The sequence below is a fragment of the Mizuhopecten yessoensis genome, unplaced genomic scaffold, assembly GCF_002113885.1.
Source record: "Mizuhopecten yessoensis strain PY_sf001 unplaced genomic scaffold, ASM211388v2 scaffold10759, whole genome shotgun sequence".
Taxonomy (NCBI): Eukaryota; Metazoa; Mollusca; class Bivalvia; order Pectinida; family Pectinidae; genus Mizuhopecten; species Mizuhopecten yessoensis.
In genome coordinates, this window is record NW_018408707.1 from 673,852 (window position 1) to 696,320 (window position 22,469).

General features: G+C 33.8%; 1 protein-coding gene and 1 long non-coding RNA gene across 2 annotated transcripts in view; one reads left to right on the forward strand and one right to left on the reverse strand.

Annotated features, from left to right (window-relative positions):
* Positions 1-10,126, forward strand: LOC110462207. The gene is made up of 3 exons (XR_002464251.1): positions 1-195; positions 6,554-6,705; positions 8,531-10,126. It is a non-coding gene; the product is annotated as an uncharacterized LOC110462207 (long non-coding RNA).
* LOC110462206 (C-factor-like) overlaps positions 8,807-22,469 on the reverse strand; it is a 26,287-nt gene continuing 12,624 nt past the window's right edge. The window contains exons 4-5 of the mRNA XM_021516059.1: positions 20,744-20,899; positions 8,807-18,299 (exon numbers count right to left, since the gene is read on the reverse strand). Of these exons, the coding sequence (XP_021371734.1) occupies positions 18,075-18,299; positions 20,744-20,899 (381 nt within the window). The 3' untranslated portion in view covers positions 8,807-18,074. The remainder of the gene's footprint in view (positions 18,300-20,743; positions 20,900-22,469) is intronic.

Consider the following 22,469-nt stretch of genomic DNA (forward strand, 5'->3'; position numbering starts at 1 on the left):
GCTGTGGTACACGCTCGTCTTGGCATCATGTAAATTGTCTGAATCAATCACAATGGTGAAAACGTGGCGTCTTAAACAGTCTGTGTATGCTAGGCGTGACTGAAGGGGATTCTTTCACCAACAATTGTATTTATTTATAACTTTTAAGGATGACCAGACTTTACCTGATACTAGTGATTGTGTGTATTACTACCGGTAAGTAACTACAAATAGTATATACGATCGTGTGTATACTGTATTGGTATTGCCTTCAGATTTTCACGTTAACTATATTATAAGTATATTTGTACACTTGAAGTATACGTTCACGTTATGTGCATATACATGTAATGTATACGTGTATTTTTGGAGCTCCTAGGAACTTACATTCTTGTTATCCATATTCGACACTAAATAAAGATTCTCGTATTTTGTATAGTGAAATGTACATATGCGTAAACACGTGAAGTACATTTACACATGAATTCGTTTATTTGCAAAGTAGTTGTACACGTGAAGTGCATTAACATTTACACGTGAAGTCCAGACACATGTACATGCACCGTTACAACTGTAAAGAAGATGTAGTTGTGAAATGATTATGCACGTTTGCATGCAAGGTAGAAATTTACGTGAAGTTAACGAACATTTAAAGTAAAGTAGAGTTTATAATATTTGAGAAGATTTAAACGTGCAGAATTTTTAATTTACATTTTAAGTGAAGTATATTTATTCCTGAAGTATACTTACATGTAAAATATATGCAAGTTTATTTACACTAACATCTGAATTATATTTACAAGTTAGGCTGGCATACACGTGAAATCAAAAACATTTTCTTTAATGAATATTTACACAAGAAGCCTATTTGCACTTCAGAATAAATATACACGGGAATGACATTTACATTAGAAGTTCATTAAAATTTGCACTTGAATAAAATAAACATGTAAAGGAGATGTTTATTGTACAACTTAATCTGATGTACACGTGAAGTACTTTTCACATGAATAAATGTATATGGTCACGGCTCCAGTTTGTAACTGAACTGGTCACGGCACCAGTTTGTAACAAGACTGAACTCTGTCACTGTCCAAATCTCACTGTCAACCAGGGTCGATTTAGTTAACTTTGGGTTTCACTTTTTTTTTCCATTTAATGCAAGTTACTCACTCATAAAATAACACAAGAACATTCAATGAAATAACAACATCCCTTTACCATTTTTACCAGAAGACCCCATACAATATCACTTATTTCACAAACTTACTCAACGGTTTGAGTTTGACCTAAAGGGAACAAGTAAGGCAACTCAGTGCTACCATTACTCAGGGTCGAAGCCAGAACTTTGTCCAAATTATAATTGGAAACATTTTTGTTGTTCTAAAGGACATACTTAGTAAACAGTACACTAGTTATTAGAATACTTTTTATGTTTCATACATTCATATCATTTTGGAATAATATTATACAATATCATTATCTTTCATCGCACACATTTCAGCTGTTATGATGTTGTCAAACGTGTCGTCATAATACGGTGCAAAGGGATTATGTTTTTGGTTTCCTCTAGTTTAATACAAGAGATTTTACTTTGAAATGTGACAAAAAGAAAATTAAATGTTTTTTTTCCGCTTATTACTTGATACATTTCACCTCTATTTCAGAATATATCACAAATATCAGTATTTTGCCATATCCGTAAACTACATTTCGTATTCAGTGGAAAACCATTATATATCCTTCCTGGATTTTGAGAACGGATGGATAGAATTACGATAAAACAGTCCAGTTGTTACTGTTGTATCGCAAAATACTTACAAAACAAACCGATTTATTTATTTCTTCCTGGAGCGAACATTACTGTGTATAGTTTCTGTTGGGTTTTTTTGCAGTAGGAACACATTTTTTTCCGTGTTAACAATAAAAAAAATATCATAACCAATTCGTGACAAAAGATCCTCTTGTATTTGACATAACATTAAGATTTGCCTGTATTTGACATAACATTAAGATTTGCTTGTATTTGACATAACATTAAGATTAGCCTGTATTCCTAACTATGGGATTCTGTTGGGCGGAAACATTGTAATTGTATCGCCGTTCCAATTATTGAAGCGATACTGTGCTTTTTTAAGTGCTAGTAAGGTGTTCTACATTTTAATGTCATGTGTATGTTAATCATATTCTGCTTGAGTAATTTTCATTTGGTGCATATAATTTTAATAAACTAATGTTCTCGTTTTTTCCGTAATGTTATATATACCTGTATATTTATACGTATGTAACACATTGTGATGCTATACTGACAGCTGTGATCTATACTGCGACAAACTTATTTGACACATGAAGGTCATGTTTCTTGTCATTAAACACAGTAGAATTATGTCATAACTAAGCTTTTCCCGTTACCTCCCCGGTAAGCTTATAAAGAAAAAGATAAAATTTGATTTGCACAACATACATATGCCAAAACGAAAACAAAAATACAGGTAAAATGCAAGAAAAAAATGGGTAGGTCGGTAGGCAAATAATTTCATTTCAGTTATATGTTTTTATTATCACGTATAAATAGCATGCATTATGTCAAATTTTACAAAGCTTTCTCCAACACACATCATAATGACTAGTTAAAAGTTTCTAGACGTCATGCAGATATTAGAATACAAAACAAATACAGTTGACTTATTAGAAGTATTATTTCTAAAGAGTATCACGTTTCAACATGAGTAATTAACTTTTTAGGGACAGTTAATTCTAATTATGTCATTGTTGATGTATAACATGTAAGATTGAAATGCACACTTTTATATGTATGATGATATGAAGTCCAGCTGCGTGAACATTAATTCCATAAAGGACAGTCGGATGTTCTGGAAAATTTGTTCATAAGCAGCTGTGTATAATACAAAAACCTTGATAAATTATGAAAATATAAGTTTCAATTCTTATATTCACGTTGAAGGTATAAAAAGCATTCTATTTTATGGTGTTTTTTGGGTTGATACGATTTATGATTTCTATTAAACTTTTTTTCATACGGCTAAATAGAAAAATGTGCAGGGACATTTCTGTCAGGCGACAAATGTGAATAGGAAACAATTCAGGAAAATCCGTCAAAACTTGAATTAGATATCACGACATGATTGTTCCCTGATGAGACTAAACCAATGACGGAAAGACCCAGACATTTTTCGGTTGCATTCAAGTGTCAGGATTTTTGATTTTATGCTCAATGTTATATTTGAAATGTATTTGATTAGTAAGAAAAAGAACAATATAAATAGATATATTTTATTTCATTACAAAAATAGAGAGAATACTTTAAGTGTCAACAGAACCATAATTCTATCTCAATATCTATAAAAAACATTAGGACAAAATATGAACAAAGAAAAGATTTACATGGAAACCATTGAACAATCACAAGAAGAATAAAGTCCATATGTCCTGGAAGGGTAAGCGGCTTTTGCTGTATCGATGACACCTGCTATGTAGATCTAGGTTAAATCCAGGTAATGGCACATCACAATGACTATTAAGCTGTCAAGAATAGTGTCAGGCTTCCAGAATGGAAAACAGACATATAATGAATGACTACGAGCTCTGCATGGTAAATTAATTAATTTTGGATGCAAGAAACTGATGAAATGTTTTAGGGTCGGCAGGGAAACCGGGGGACATTTGCTTTTCGCCTAAAAGAAAGTTAAAAGTTTCTAGACGTCATGCAGATATTAGAATACAAAAAAATTACAGTTGACTTATTAGAAGTATTATTTCTAAAGAGTATCACGTTTCAACATGAGTAATTAACTTTTTAGGGACAGTTAATTCTAATTATGTCATTGTTGATGTATAACATGTAAGATTGAAATGCACACTTTTATATGTATGATGATATGAAGTCCAGCTGCGTGAACATTAATTCCATAAAGGACAGTCGGATGTTCTGGAAAATTTGTTCATAAGCAGCTGTGTATAATACAAAAACCTTGATAAATTATGAAAATATAAGTTTCAATTCTTATATTCACGTTGAAGGTATAAAAAGCATTCTATTTTATGGTGTTTTTTGGGTTGATACGATTTATGATTTCTATTAAACTTTTTTTCATACGGCTAAATAGAAAAATGTGCAGGGACATTTCTGTCAGGCGACAAATGTGAATAGGAAACAATTCAGGAAAATCCGTCAAAACTTGAATTAGATATCACGACATGATTGTTCCCTGATGAGACTAAACCAATGACGGAAAGACCCAGACATTTTTCGGTTGCATTCAAGTGTCAGGATTTTTGATTTTATGCTCAATGTTATATTTGAAATGTATTTGATTAGTAAGAAAAAGAACAATATAAATAGATATATTTTATTTCATTACAAAAATAGAGAGAATACTTTAAGTGTCAACAGAACCATAATTCTATCTCAATATCTATAAAAAACATTAGGACAAAATATGAACAAAGAAAAGATTTACATGGAAACCATTGAACAATCACAAGAAGAATAAAGTCCATATGTCCTGGAAGGGTAAGCGGCTTTTGCTGTATCGATGACACCTGCTATGTAGATCTAGGTTAAATCCAGGTAATGGCACGACCTCACAACGGTAACGCTGGGATTGACAGCAAAACCACAAGGGACACTGATGAGCACAATTAAAACATAGACCTTCATATCGCAGAACACATATATGATAATCATTGTTGTTTGACAAATAGTCTTTGTTTATGTAGTGATTGAGCTATGTTAAAAACGGTTTAATTTCCTTTGGTAGCATGGCTCTAATATAGTTCAGACGAGTAATCTGGTGCAACTTTGGTTTTCTAGAGGTACCACGATTCCATCCACATGTACAACATGTACCTATATAATTAAAACACTGGATACTATATCCCTCTAGTACTTTTGCCTATCTTGGGGTTCTTCAGGCGATTTGAATATTATAATTATGACGTCATAATTAAAGTAAACATAATGCGGTCGTCTTTAAATTGCGATTGTCTTAATAATGATTACCGGTACATTGATTGTACTTGCATTAAATGCGTCTATAGAATATACGGAAAAAGAAATGGAGCATGTTAGATATGCTCATATAAAGATATCTTCTAAGAGTAAAGCATCTGATAGTAAATAAATATCAATTACAAAGCACAATGCCTAGTTAATCTGAACTCATCAAACATATGTAGTTTGCAAATTCAAACTCATAAGAGATGTTCGTAATTCTCCGCGTTAAGACCCGCTTTTAGAAATTCATTAATATGTTCTCTTTAAATTTCTTTCAATAATATCTGATGTATTGATTTGATTAGTTATTAAACTAAAAAAGATCATTTGAACACTCATGACATTATTTTGAACTTAAAATGTTTGCAAAGTATCCGGTTTGTTTACTTTTACCTATATTTACACTGCATTTGCCGCTATAAGCCTGACCATAAGAAAATGCGTTCATAGGGCTATGAAAGCGATTGGACCAGCGTCATTTTAAAGTCTCTTCCTGCCTCGATTAACATGGGACAACCAATAGAAGCAAACTGTTTTGCGACATTAGACTTTTCTAGGAATCTCGTTTTCACTGACAACACAGACACTTCAATATCGAAAATGTAAATGAATATCGTTGTTTAAGTAAATAACAGCTAAAAAATAGGATGTAAATATAAGGATGAATCAGCATTTTTCAATATTCATGCCGGTTTAAAACGCAAACCGGTTACAAACACATAAATCCTTAAATAAATATATTTATATAATACCCCGTGGCTGCCTCTACTAGGCCGTGTAATCCTTAAATAAATATATTTATATAATTCCCCGTGGCTGCCTCTACTAGGCCTACAAGAGAGTATGAAATTTCGTTCATGAAACTTGTTCTAAAGAAATTGATGATTTACATAATGTCGTGCATGCCCTAATGGACTCCTTTTGCACGACGACATTACTCGTCAATGTTTTGGCATGCTACTTCTGCTATTATGATCAGTTTGTTTTTATAAACACCACTTCATAAATGAATTATTAAGTCGTTAAGCATACCTAGTGGCGTGATATATTTAAATTTATTAAGATGAAAGCACATTTAATGTGTAAACATTACCTCTGGCCCTGTCGAATACATATAATTATGTAAATATTACCTCTGAGCCAGTCGAACATATGGTCGCCATTTGTTGTATTCTGCACTCGTGACAACTCGTGAATTCGCTTATTTCAGCCCTGCCCCTGGTACGATAAGTAGCAGTCGGGAAGAGCCTTTGCACGGTTATACTTGACATAAATATAAGATATTGGAATGTTAAATATTTTTATACCAAAATACTAATAATATATTATGAAACCTTTTGACTTCAATTTATACCCCAATGTTTACGATAGACTGCAGCGCGGTAACTTAAAGTTAAAATGTAGATTGGTGTAACAAGATGTATTTTTGCCATATTGACAGAAGTTCCGATTATAATTTTGTTTCCAGTGCCCGTTACCTGCGAATATATTACTAAGAATTAAGTATTGTCTAATTTCACACGGAATGACCGATATGATGTTATGTTAATGTTCCAGCCGCTTCGCCCAAAAGAGCTCAAAATATTCTCACAGATGAGGATACCTCTGAATGCTGTAAAAGAGGGAATTGGGATTCATGTCTCTGTGAGGACATGCACAGGGCTGGCATCTGTGTAGAAAAACAATGCTTTGGCTGCAAGGAATGTAAAGTACGTATATACTTTGTAAACGAGTGTTCACCATTTAAGATGTAGTATGTTATTCTAAAACATCACTTTATGTAAGAATGAACATTAAGAGTTTTTTTTCCTTCAATTTCATCACTTGTATGCAAGATGAATACATTTTTTTATATGTTTATTGTAGTGTCGTTAAAGTAAGGTTTTTGTTTAAGTATTTTAGACGATACTTCAAATTCATTTACAGTTGGTGTATAGAGAATTTTTATATAAAACATCCATTCTTCTGGAACCTGTCGTTATACCGCGGATGAATGAAAAAAATAATTATACAAACAAATTTTAATAGTGTCATTTTCTCTAGTAGATCTTCACAATTAGATATTGCTGTCAAAATTACGTAATGCGTAACGAAGAAGAAAAATAATGCAAATTCATCTCGCAGCTAATTCGGGTATCACATACACTTTTACATACATTATTGACAAACTTGTTACGAAAAAAAAGTGATAAGACATGAAAATAATTAGAAATTAACCCACGAATGTTTTAGCAGGTGCGCGCACGTGTAGTAGGAGTATCCAATTCATGCATGTTTATACGACATAATGTTAGCAAAGGAATACATTTGTAGAGTCTGGTTCAATCTTCTTGTTACCAGGTTTTATAAATCAACTCAATAATTGTTCCCATAACTATCGTGCTATATCGAGTTATCATGATAATTAAGCAGATCGTTTTAGATAAGTAGATTAACGAAGATTTTAAAGTAAACTTATTTTGATAAATAGCAACAGTCACTCTATTCAAATATGGACGTGACATTAGGACCATTCAATCTCCGATGAAGGTCTAAACCCGAAATATAGGACCATTTATTTCCTGATCAAGAGCTAAGCCCGAAAGCTTTGACATGGAGGGACTGTTGCTATTTATTTTGTTATCTTTAGAAACTAAGTGATAGACATTTATCACATACCTATGTAATCTTACAATAGTAATAAAACAATTTTCTGTTGATGTTTTCTTTCGGTTTGGATCACACATGTGTGATACAAGATGTTGTATCACCATACTAGCCGGAACTACTTTTTATGGGAATCCCCTTGTCATGACGAACTGAAAAGTTCCCAGAATTTGCAAAAAATATCAAAGTTTATAAAATCTTTGTATCGATCTCTACCAAATACGGAAGGAATGTGATAAAAGCAAGACCACACACTTATGTTTTTCTAACGAATCAGAAAGCACTCATTTATTGCGCGGACGTATATATTCACTCGTGCACTGTGCGCACTCGTATATTCGTCCGCGCAATAAACTCGTACTTTCTGATTCGTTAGAAAAACACAAGTGTGTGGTCTTGCATATTTATCATGATAACTTTATAGCTAGTCGTCATAAATAACTAACTGAGTCTCCTTTTATAATAAAGACGTTATCTTCAAAAGGTTATCTGACCTAGCGAGACAGATATAATACGTCTATTATCAGTTTACTATTCACTTGTCGGATAACTTGATTTTACCGTTTGGTTTGTTTGATTTTAATGCCATTTTAACAGCTATGGTCATTTTAAGGACGTGTCAGGGTTTGGTGGTGGTGGAGGAAATCCGGAGTTACCGGAGAAAAAACACAGACCTGCGTCTAGTACCTGTCGTCTGCCCCACGTCAAACACCTTAACACTCGCGGCCCTACTTGATAATCCGACCGATAACTATATAACACTGTCAGTGATAGCTGCATTACATAATTACACATTCATAAAACTTAAAACTGCATCTGAACTAATGTGCTTTTAAAAGAAATTGTGTGTGTTTCGAATAATGTGTTTCGTTTGCTTATATTTTGCAGGTGAAAATATTTAAGTGAGGATTGAATGGTTACAAGGAAACGCTGTCTGCTTGAATGTTACCGAAACAGTACAAATGGAGATTATGCCAACTTAAAACAGCTCACTATGTATGTAAACCAAAGAATGAATATAATGACTGAGAGGAATGCACACAAATAACAATTGAAAAAAAGGTTATTCTTAGTTATATATGTTGAAGGTAATTAGCATGCACAAGTATCAAAATTGAAATATATAATTTATTTTACATTTATTCAAGGTGATACTTTTTGTATAAATTGTTGAGCATTTCTGCTATTGATACTGATAATATTATTTAACTTTTTCTACGGGAAATAGTGGCATTCTTCTACAATAATTGATGACACTATTCAAATGTTTTATAGGATTTTCTATTATAAAATAATTTCTTTTCCAAAATTAATGTTGAAAATATTGTTATTTTTCTACAAGTAATGTTGATATTATTTTGCAATAAATGTCAATAGCATTCTACAATAAAAAGTATAGTGATATTTTGTTTTACTATTATGAAATAGCGATAATGGTTATACTTTTCTACAATACTTGGTTTACAAAGCTCTACTTTTCATTTGAATTTAATTTTGATTTTCTAATTAAAGAATTCGAAAATTTAAATCTGTCTAGCACGGTGGTGGATGCTGTGCCCGTCCGCTGTCCATAAGTGTGTTCATAAAAAAGGTGCATTGTAGCACAATGTACACTTTTCGATGACGTCATGGTGTTGACTATTTTTTTCATATTTTGCTTGTGTTTGTTTTATTATAATAACATTGGTATTGTAATGTGTAATGTGTTGGGTACCAAATGAATAATTATTACTTCTGATATATCGTGAACTAGGAAAACGAAACGAAAACCTGCCAGTGTCCATCAATATATGCCTGGGAAGATGTATCGTTTACCATAGTGTCCTGCTGATTATCGGCAAATAATCTGCTATTGTTAAGTGTAGCATTAATGTTTCTGGTCAAATTCATTGAAAAGGAACAGAAGTGTACCACAAATTAAATAATAATCATCCAAGTTTTGAAATTCATATGATTAAGGCTTATTGTCCACCCTCCGCTTTGTTTCACAAGTAGTTTAGTCCAATTTGAATTGGTGCAGTCACACATGCGTTTCATTCAAAGAGTAAGTGCTGGAGTCATATAATATTGACTAGAAATGCAAACCTAATAAATCACAGCAATTGTGCTCTCATTTCTTTAAACAAAAATAAAGCACATTGCGAGTAACAGGAATTTACTGTACACGTGAAAGTATTTTGTTCGGATCATGTATCCTCGCACAGGAATTAGTTTGCCATAGGGCACCTAGCTTACTCCAGACCAGACATAATAACACTTTTAATCGTCATTTGTTGAGGTTATTTAACCATTTTATTACAGATTATGTCCGTTTGAATCACAACTACTGGGCATTTAATAATATTGTCAGTTTAATACTTAATTAAGCACCTTTTAAATATTTTTCTGTCATTTTTTCTGCTTTAAATTGTTTTCAAAACTGCGTGAATACAATTACATGTTACTTAATATGTCGACTGAACAATAAAGTATGGCATTACACTAGTAAAATAGATTATTTTTTATGATTGCTTTAAAATCGTTACGCCACGTTTTCGTCCCTATTTATGACCAAAAACTTCCGTTGACACGATAGCTCAGTCGGTTAATGTGACAGCATTACACTTTTTGTTTTTGATCATCTTTTTTTATTTCATCTTTATTATTTTCTTAAAATCCTACAAGGCATGGTTTTCTTTTCAGAATGATTCATCGAGGCTATGATCATGCCAAGAAAACAAAACCAGTTTCCAACTGATAAATGTTATTGATTCCTAATTATTATGTTGCATCTGACGATTCAATGACAATGGTAAGAAAATTAAAAGAATTTTGAAAGTCAGTTGGGAATCACAATCTAAAATGAAGCAGCCAAAGAAAATGAATCAACTACAATTTCAGTGTGTAAGTATTAGGACTGACAGTATAGTTAATAATTAAAATGATAAATGTAAGTATTAGGACTGACAGTAAAGTTAATGATTAAAATGATAAATGTCAAAAAGAAATTAAAGTCAGGACATTAGGACTCCTTATACATCTAATACATATAATTCGGGCCTGGCGCACTGGATACATCAGTATACACAATAACAATTTCAATATCGCCCGTTTCAGACAACCTTATGGTCACGCAATATGAGGTGGCACTTCTCCAAAAGTAATGCTCTTCCATTATAAAATAAATAACCGGCCGTAAATTGACCCTTGCTGACAACAATTGGTAGTCTTTATGCATTTTCCACCTCCGCTTTTGGTTTTAGGGCTCATATTTCAAAAAAAGATTGAATGGAACGCTGGGTGACTTTTGCCGAAAGGGGTTAATAGTACATCCTGTCCGGTCACGTGACCACACGATGTGTAGGTAATGTGCTAGTGTTGGCTGCATATGAAAGTTAAAAACAAAATAAAACAAACATCACCTTGATAAATGAAACCCATGGAGGTTAATATGACGTCAGCGCCCGTCAAGAACTAGGGTTGCAAAAATGCATTTCGCTAGCTTATGATTAATGAAATTTACGTAATTTAATTTCTGTCGGTTTCTATACAAAGCGTTGCTTTTTTTGTTCTTCATCGGTATTAATAATAGACTTTTAATTTCAACCATCCTCCGATAGGATACATTTACTATTTTTCATTTTTATTTCATTTATACTATTGAACGGATGCAATACTCATTAAAAATCTTGAGTGACTAATTTAACAACGTCTTACCCCGTACCTATGTTTTTGAAAACATAACAAGTTCAAAAGCAACAGAAAATAAGAGATAACAAATTGGAAATGAAATAAGCTTTCAATACAATTTGTCAAATTCAATAACAAAAATTTAGTTTGGGGAGATGCATGCCTCCGTTTCGGTCGAAGGGGGAAGGAGGAATCTTTAAAAAGAATTTTATTACATTAAGGATTATTTATAATATCTTTAAAATATTTAAATATTTTAAGAATTAAAAACAAACGTTAGTATTTTTGTTTCATTAAACATTTCTCTAAGTGGCTTCGTGTATTTTGTTTCTGGTTTACATTATACTGTATACCAAGCAATATTCGTCTTGTCGAATTTTCGCCCTTCAACTAAAAAATCCTTTTTCGCCAAATTTTAAATTCGCCCTTCACATTTATTTACTATGTATATTATGTTGTTTACAAATGTTCACTGTAATGATAAGTTTGTCCCAATTACGGAGGAAAATTTCCCCATACACATTATATAAGAGCCAAATAAACAATATTACATAAAAGTTAATAGTGACACTAATGTCAAGCATAAGTACACACGAATCAGCCTAACAGTACTGAAGTGTTATGTTAAGCTAATACACATTTGTCAAAACAGGACGTTAAAATGACCTATTACAACCTTGTAGTAATTATATCTGTCACTCACTAAACAATTACACATTCATGATACATAACAATAACGTTCCTATCCGTCTAATGTTTCAAAAAATTAACATACGAAGACGTGTGTGGTAAGCATTCTATTTGATTTTTTTCTTTTTCTTTTCTAATTTTAATTTTAACATATTAATTTAATTGCACAAATGGGGATAAAGGGTACAGCAAATAAAGACTAAATCATTAACCATTGTCACTATTATGAATTATTTGTTAAACATTTATTGAATTCGACTTAGATTTACATTGCGGGTGTCATCTATGAAGCAGAAGACGCTTACCCTTCCGGGACACTTGTTCTTATCATCCTTGTATCTGTCAATGGTCTCCATATAAATATTTCCTTTGTCCATATCTTGACTTAGTTCTGTCGATTTTGAGTTTTTACGACTGAGGACTTTTAAGCCAAACGTCAACACGTATAGGCACATTGTAATGATGCTTTGTATATTCCTGTTTGTCGTTTGACTTTGTAGATAATTTATGGGACAAGCTGTTAAAGTATGCACCGTGGTTTTTCCTATTTACAATAACCTCCCATTAACTTTTGTTTGGATATTATCTGTAGAAAAAGTTGGGTCAGGTACATCCGTTGACCAGGTAGCTCACTCAGTTAAAGCGAGAGTATTACAATCAGAAGTCCAGGGTTCGAATCTCCGTCTATACCGACTCAATTTTCACACTCTTAACACTACTGTTGATTATATATTGTTTATTTTATCAAAATTATTTTTCGTACTTATTTACAGTATGGCAGTGGTATGAGGTTCCTTTTATAATAATGTGGGATTAATACAAGGGGAATGTTAATCACCATTTCTGTTTTCACTCTTTGTTCATGATTTGATATTTCCTTTGTTAAAACCGATGCAACAGATTAGGGTTTTGGTGAACAAAATGTACATTAACTCATTATATCGATTTCTATTCATGTACACACAGACGATTTGGTTATTTTTTAAGAATCCGCTAAGGGCTTGCAGATTCCTTTGGATAGCCTTTTTGTTTACAAAATGGAAAATAACAATGAACTCAGAGAACCCCCTAGATATTTCAGAAATGGGGATTGTGTTAAAAATAATGAAACCTGGATCTATGACAATAATGAATTGGAAAATTAACACGATTTCATAAATTTGTTCGTGAAATTTTAACTTGATAACATATTTAATTTTATACAGAGGTAGATTGCTGTCCAAAGTCGTACGTTTATGTCGCCTTAGTTTTTAATTTTTCTATATTTTAAGTCTTCATTGCTACATCGCTTCATCTACTGGACACTTACGTTTGTAGTACAATGAATAAGGTATACGAAGATTGGGAATCTTCAAAAGATTTCGATATCGAAAATGGACATCTCTGCAAGAGTGTTCTAAAATGTAAGACGACTGAGTGTGATGCAGTGATGGATTTTTAATTTGGACGGTACCCGTAGAATGTATCATGAATTATAGATTGATTAAATACTGGTTAAAAATAATGGACATACATATTAATATAGCTCATTGCTTTCGGGATCCCGGAACCATTGCCAAAAACTGTAACGAAGTACTGGAAACTATATTTTTCGGCTATGACTATACCTCTGATGAATCATTTCCGAAAAGAAAACCGTAACTTGCGGGACATGTATGAGAGGTGATAAAGATGAACTAAATAAGATATTATCTACAACAGTGTTCGTAGTGTAAAATTAATCAGAGCTTTACACGGATTCGAACCCTGGAATTCAGATTGCTTTACTATCGCTCTCTATCCGACATCCTCGATATCCAGGGGTAACGCTAATTTTCGCTCTCTGCACCTCTGGAATATGTCAAAGCAAAATTGAAGGCCTGCGGCTAGCTATTTGATTGGTGTCAGGTTGAAAACCCTGACCAATTACTAGGTTGATACTTGTCCTTTGAAGATTACAGAGCAGCGACGCCCGACTTAAAACCAGTAAGTTTTACCGTTACGCGACCGCGGTATTATTTTGATGTACATCAAAGGATCAAACTAGTTTTCTCGACTCAGTGAGCGTAACACTGACAGTATAGGTAATAATTAAAGTGATAAATGTAAGTATTAGGACTGACAGTATAGTTAATAATTAAAATGATAAATGTAAGTATTAGGGCTGACTGTATAGTTAATAATTAGAGTGATAAATGAAAGTATTAGGACTGACAGTTTAGTTAATAACTAAAATGATAAATGTAAGTATTATGGCTGACTGTATAGTTAATAATTAAAGTGATAAATGTAAGTATTAGGACTGACAGTATAGTTAATAATTAAAATGATAAATGTCAAAAAGAAATTAAAGTCAGGACATTAGGACTCCTTATACATCTAATACATATAATTCGGGCCTGGCGCACTGGATACATCAGTATACACAATAACAATTTCAATATCACCCGTTTCAGACAACCTTATGGTCACGCAATATGAGGTGACACTTCTCCAAAAGAAATGCTCTTTCTTTATAAATAAATAACCGGCCGCAAATTGACACTTGCTGACAACAATTGGTAGTCTTTATGCATTTTACACCTCCGCTTTTGGTTTTAGTGCTCGTATTTCAAAATAGATTGAATGGAGCGCTGGGTGACTTTTGCCGAAAGGGGTTAATAGTACATCCTGTCCGGTCACGTGACCACTCGATATCCAGGGGTAACGCTAACTTTCGATCTCTGCACCTCTGGAATATGTCAAAGCAAAATTGAAGGCCCGCGGCTAGCTATTTGATTGGTGTCAGGTTGAAACCCTGACCAATTACTAGGTTGATACTTGTCCTTGGAAGATTACAGAGCAGCGACGCCTGACTTCAAAAGTTTTACCGTTACGCGACCGCGATATTATTTTGATGTACATCAAAGGATCAAACTTGTTTTCTCGACTCAGTGAGCGTAACACCTGGAAATCGAGGATGTCTAACCGAGTGAACTATCTGGTCAGTGGACGTATATACACGCGGAGGTTAAGGGGAGGTTAATGGATACAGAAAATACTACAGAGCAGTGAGCAGGGATCATTAATCGGGGATACTGTTATGCAAATTTTATTTTCTCTGAACTTCGGAAATGTATGGACACAGCACTAAACTGAAAAACATAAACCGTTTTTCGTAACTAATAAAGCGACGACTTTTTTTATCCTCAACCAACAGTATCCTGTATAAGAATTTAGTAAAATCACTTTTCCTTGCAGTACTATTTGATAAAATATATGTCTATGAAATATCAATTCTTTTTATCTGAATCACGTTTGTCAGCACGTAACTAGGATGCAATAATTTATTGAGAAAACGATAACAATTGTAACTCAGGTAAAGAAGAAGGGTATCATTTTATTTATATATTTAAAATTGCCATGATTTTAGAGATTCAAGCAAATAAATAGGCCAAACAACACATATGTGTGGTTTTGCTTTTATCACATGACTTAACCCTTGGTAATTAGGAATTTTATCTGATATGACTAAATGCACATTTTATGTATTTCCTCTTTTTGTCGTTTTCCATCGGCACACAGGTCGACGCAATGCCAGGATTTTTTTTATAAGAAACATGTGTTTTATTTAAAAAAATGTTTTTTTATGATAATGTATTTCTTTTATTTTTATTTAATACTTTCTTTGTATAATTTTTTTTTTTTTTTTGATAATTCTGAGATATATTTTTAGCGGTGTCAGTAGAGGGAATTCCCCTAAAAAGTAGTTCCAGCTACTGTGGTGATACAGGATCTTGTATCGCACATGTGGGATACAAGCAGACAGAAAACACACCTGACAAAATGATGTATTACTATCGTAATATTGCATAGGCATGTGATAAAGACTTTTACTCGACAAAAGCTATATATGAATAACATTGCGCAACTTTTACATGTTGACAATATAACAGACCTTCGTAAGCTAGGCATATATGTATATATGAAGCTTTACAGTAGAAGTACGAGACAAAAAAAGGTTATCCATGTACTATACTATGCTGGATGTAGTTATATCAGTTATTAATACATAATTTGCGAATGATACAATTATGAGCATATCATGCAGAATGGAATTATTAAAATAACGTTGAAATACCTCGAAGTGTATATATTATGTTGTCGTTGACAATGTTGTTGTTGTTGATGCTGCTGCTGCTGCTGCTGCTGATGATGATGATGATGAGGAGGAGGAGGAGGATATTAGTGACGACGACCATGGTGTATAACATTATCAAGTAGTTAATATAACTTAATGTCAGGAATGTCAGAAACATGCCTTTACATTAGACTACTGAGTAAAGGTATCATAACGAGACGTCTTAAATATAAATGAAAGAAAGGAAACGTAATTTTGGGTATCAAATTTAATGCAAATCCTGCTATCAATTTCTCGATATAACTTATAACTTTGCGCACGTCAAAACCAATCCGCGCCCTCACACCTATTTGTGCACGAAGAATTCAAGATATGTGCCTTTTTTCGTGACGCATCTGTGGTTTTGGAACAGATGTCAAATTTAATACTTCAGTCATAAAAATTGACAAGAGAATATGTTATTAAAAATTACTTATTAAAAAACATATATTCTGTGATAGGAGGATAATATTAAAAAGTACCTCTAACAAGTATTTTGATATTCTTAGACATTTCACCAGTAAACTGGTTATATCAGACCTTCGTAATTATATATAAAAATATGAGATAACGAAGAACAAAGTCATTCGATGTTATTGTAGCACATATAAACCGGATGATATTGTTTATTTGAGGATTAAATTCAGAGAATGATTGAGTTCCTGTGTGATAATGTCTTTGTTGAGTTTGGTGGCAAGGTTTTCCAGCAGACTGTAAGCTTCCTATGGGAGTAAAGTGTGCCCTTCTTCTGGCCGATATAATTTTTATATATGAGACTGAATTCATTGATGAGCCAATCATGACTGGAAGCAAAAAAAAAAAAAAATATCTAGCAAAGTCATTCAATTTTACATTCAAATATATCGACGATATGCAGTTTTTCAATAACAAAAACCCTGATCGACCACGTCGATCGCATAAACCTTCCAGAGCTTGAAATCAAGGACACTAAAGACGTTTTTTTCTCGATCTGACTTACAACATGACCAACAGGGACAGCCCACTACTGAGCTGTACGATTTCACTGTGTTCTTTCTTGATATCAATGTCCCTACTTCCCCATTTTTTTTTTATAGGTCGCAGTTGATTCGGTATTCAGGAGCTTGCTCCAAGTACTATATCATTCCTGCAATATATGATTTTCCGATCGTAAGCTTTCCTTTTCTTGATAGCAACATCCCTACAATTCCTACTTACTTAAGAGCGTGATCTGAATACCATGATTTCCGTGATAGATTTCGACTGCTGACGGACAAAACTTACAAAACATGGTTTCTAAAGACGATGATGATAAAAAGAGTATAGAAAAGTCTTTTGGTCACTATGATGATCTCTTATGGAAATATTCCATTTTGTTTGTAATATGAAGGTCGATGATTCTGATTATGCTCATGTATGTGTCTTGTCGTCGTCTTAGTTGAAGCAGACGACGCTTATCCTTTTAAAAATCTGGTCTTATTATCCTGTTTCTATTTCAAGGCTTTCCATCAAGGCATGTAAATGTTTTTTAAGTTTATATTGCGTCTTAGTTTTATCGATTTAGAGTTAGCATTATGGCTTTGTTAGTACTTCAGTATCCTCTATTGTTTTTCAATCTCGATTTTGAGACGGCAATCTAGTGTAATGGTCCGGTACTGTGTATGGTTTCCAACAAACATTGGTCAACTGACCATGTTTATTGTTTCGATTCTGTACCAATTTACTTCCGAACTACGTATAGCTTATATTACCTGCTTCTTTTATTTGTATTTCATCCTACTTTTACACAACACTTTATATGTGTTTTTTGTCGTTTTTTCAATCTGTTAAATAAATACTTTTTAAGTTGTGTCGTGCATTGAACAGCAATAAATTATATTTGCATGTGCACCTTTCCAAATATATTCGATCTCTTGAAATTTTCAAAACTGTTCTGACAGTTAAACTACACAAGAGTTACCATGGAATAAGGTCCCCTGTAAAATTAAGAAATGTACCACTGTCCTGATCATTTAGTCCAGCTAAGACATGTAACATCATCTCTACACTCTGGTGAGGGAGGAGAGGCGCCGAGGCCACACCCATGTCAGTACGAACTGACCCTGGGGACAGACTGACAGCCAAGACTCCGTCCTCCCGGAGATCAACGCTCAGGTTTTTAGACACCATGTTCAGAGCGGCCTGTAAATTAAAATGAAATAAAATATTACTTTATCGTATTAACTATAACTTTATACACAATGACCAGAATAAAATAATTTCATATTCAATTTGAAAATACAACGGATCTTTAGACTGGAACCTCGTACCGCCGACAAAAAACGTTTTCTTTCATGACTTAACTTTTTGTTATGTAAGTCATGTTAGTAGGGGTTTTTTCCCCAGAAAAGCTTTATCAAAGCGATAAAGCTTTTCTGGGAAAAATTCCCACCAACATGACTTACATAACAAAAAGTTTCTTATACATGTTTGCATTTTTTTCGGCAGTGGACCGGGGATCCTTAAGTGTAACATTATGTGGTTCGGCAGTGGACCGGGGATCCTTAAGTGTAACATTATGTGTGCTCCTGTCAACCATGTACTCCTCAAAAGAATCACCTACTTAACATCTCATTTGCCAATTCAGGAAGTCAAACAAAGCAACCATTTTACTACACCATAGGTCATTTTCTCCATATTAGTTTTATCTGTGGTATGAAAGGTCATGGAAATCACTGTCAAAGATTTCCAATTTTTGTTCCCCAAAACATGTCTATAAAACCGTAAAACAGGAAAAGGGCCAATAAAAATCTGTCATAAGGTAACAAACTTACAACACATATACATTATTCTCAAACTAGTATTTCGTGTGAATCGTGTCAGGAAAATAATTCCAGTCACAATACTACAGCCAACCTCGAGGAATGTGCACATCATCGCGGCATGGTCAACCACCTCATTATGTAATACAACAATTAGACAAACGAATTAAGGAAATGTACAGAAATATGCTGACAACGTAAACATTTATTTACTGCACGCAATGATAAAAAGTGCTGACAAATGTATGTGATACTGACACCGTAACATCCATTTAGTGCGAAACATTTAAGAGTGCCGATGACTTGAGTTACGCTAAACGTCTTGTTCACCTTGAGGACTCGTGCACTTGCTGATCGTTAATGGGTTGTACGTCTGCGGTTTGCCTGTCTGTACTGTCAGAATCAAGGATTTTAAGGACACTTTAAGGTCTTAGAAATTTGCGAATAGCCCATAACGCTCACATGAATTACATTGATACAGAGTTAATGACTACAACAGTTTTAAAGGAAAAATAAAAATGAAATGCAACTGAAAGGCTAAGGTTGCTATGTTGGATTTTTGGAGGATCAGAACGAAAGGTAAGAACACTTCTTTGATTTTTTTTATAGTTGCTTAACTGCTTTACAACATGTTCAAACTATTCTAGATTCTAAACTCACAGATAGTCGTCGATAAAATGTATAGAATACACATTATGCATAATATATATTTAATATAGCAAAAGAGGCCGACGAGACTTGACGGTAACTTGAGATGTAAAAATATGTAATTTGTTGTTGTACAAAAACAAACAATAAACAAGCTCCTCATGTTATTCCCATTCAATAAGAGGATTTGATTCTAACATCTCTGCCCCGCTCCTAAGACCCCGGGGGTGAGTCAGGTACACATTTTCATATCATCCCACTGCCATCAAAGGATGATAATTCAAATGAAGTTTGAAATTATTTTCCACCGAAAGGAAGCAAAATATACTTAAACGTTGTTAACGGGGGGAGGGGGGTTAACATGTGAGTAACAAAATTCACTATTTTGATAAAGCACATACATATCTTTTCATCACTGAATATAATTTGATTTCAGCAAATCTGGGTCTGGAGAATAGGATTGTTGAAATATTGGCGATTTTTACCCCTTCAGATTGTGAGGGTGAGTCAGTGTTGCTAAGACTTTTCAACCCATAAATGGTATTTTATCCAGCATATCTGGGTCTGAAGAAGAAGATTGTTGATTTTTTTGACAATCTGACTCCTTTTGGTCCCGCCTCTCAGGCCCCTGAGGTTTGGATCCATTTTTATTTTTATTTGTCTTTGACTATTGAACCGTCCTGCAAAATTACATTGAAATTGGTCGGGCGGTTTTTGAGAAGAAGTCAAAAATGTTCATTTTTTTACGCGCCGCCTACGTCGACAACGAACAAATTCGGACGACGACGGATGGAAATAGCTCACATAAAGTTATAAATGATGGGTTATACATTTAGATTTCAACACAGAAAATGATAACGTGTGCTGTAAAATAATGAAAGGTTATAGATATAGCCATTAGCAGAGGAATTGATTTCGTGTGCTGTAAGGTAATGCAATGTAAACATTTAGCCATCAGCAAAGGAATTGATTACGTGTGCTGTAAAACAGAGAAGGTTTATAAATATAGCCATCAGCACAGAAATTGAGTATGTGTATTGTAAGATAATGAAATGTTAAATTATAGCCATCAACACAGAAATTGAGTATGTGTACTGTAAGATAAGTAAAGGGTTAAAAAATATAAATATCAGCACAGAAATTGAGAACGTGTGCTTACACCACAGTATCAATTACCTTTGACGTTTTATACGGATATCGGCCCAATAAATATTCATCATTGGTTTCTATGGACGCCAGTCGACTTGAGATATTCACAACTGCAGACTTCCGCCATGATAATCCAACACCCTCCGTTGTCTTCGCCGCTGTTTTTAAGAACGGGAGAAGTGCCTGAAATATAAATGACCTTTTTAATATAAATAATTAAATCACATATACGATGAGCTTTATAAAATAATCCAGAGTTTTTGCATTTTATTCTGTTAATTTTTTTATTTCTATCTAATAACAAGAAAATGCAGCAAAGCTGCTGGACACCAAATCTTTTTTTATGAAAATGACTTACTGACAGTCCAACAACCTTGAGGGAACGGATCCTTCATACTTGAATTTATTTAATTATAATAATTTCATAAATTGTTTATGGCATTAATTTTGCATTTAGCACTATCGTCACTCAATATTTGTCACACAGCACGCAAATGTACATTTTTAAACGCACGTTTAGATCTCGACGATTAGGTGATAACGTCGTCTTCTGAGAAAGAGAAGTAGCGATTGTTTCAAATATTTCTATTGACAATGTACCTCTGGATAAAATATCAACCGTCTTCTGGGTTAAATCGTCAATCGTAGCCGCCTCCCCCTTGAATAATAGTTATTATTACTTCTCAAGACTGTTACGAAGACACATTTTACCACAACGCTGGATTTTTGGTTGTTATCACAACTTTGTTTTATGCAAGTGAAATGAATCATTCGTATTGAACAGCAAAACCATGATTTTTTTTATTTCTTATTTTTTTTCTCAAGTCACTGCTACATCAGAAAAGCGGGGGAATGTGTAGCGTGTTGTTTGACACCAAGTGCTTATGACGTCCAGTTTGACAACAATAAAGAGCGCCATTTTGAATGGGTTTTACTGCAATTTTGCCGTTTGCTGCTATTACCTGGAAGATTTCCAGACAAAATTTGATATCAATAGTGCAGTTATGTAAAATCAATAATGTATGCTGCATAGGTGGAACACTCAAACACTTAATCTGCCGTCGCTTCATCTAAACTTGAAACTGAAAATCTACGCAAAGAACAGATTGTACCGTTTAGATTGGACCATACTAAGAGTGACGTCTTCACATGTGAAGATAAAATATTTCGTATATCTTCACTGCATTATGATATGTTTTTATCAAATGAAGAATTCATGATATTTCACTAGTAAATGTAATAATTACAGATACCGTAGGGTTTACTATCATTTATTTGAAGACCGTATGCGGTCTTAATTTCCAAGAAGGCTTTCACGCATGGGGAAGCACCGGAAATGAACAAAGTGTTTACAGATCAAACCCGGCGGCGCTTTGCCCATCTCTTTATCTGCGGGATTGTAGCGACAGTTTGAAGCATCTCGCGCGCATGTCAGTGCAGGCTAAACATATTGTGACGACAGTCCTGTCTTTATGCACAAATAGATTGCCGGCAACCAGCATGAAAGTTCTGCAACTTAAATGAAATGGTTAATATAAGATACCAGTTTACTGGTAACGTTTGTCCTCAAGAGGATAGTAAACGGAGTTAATCCCTAGTAAAGGAAGTTAATCGATAAAGGAACAAATCTGTGGTGTAAAAATATAGGAAGGAAATCAATTGGGAACCGTCGGCGTCGGCACTCTCCGTTAACGAGAAAATACGATTTCGTTCACGGACAGTGCCGACGGTTCCCGACTGGGAGGCTATAATT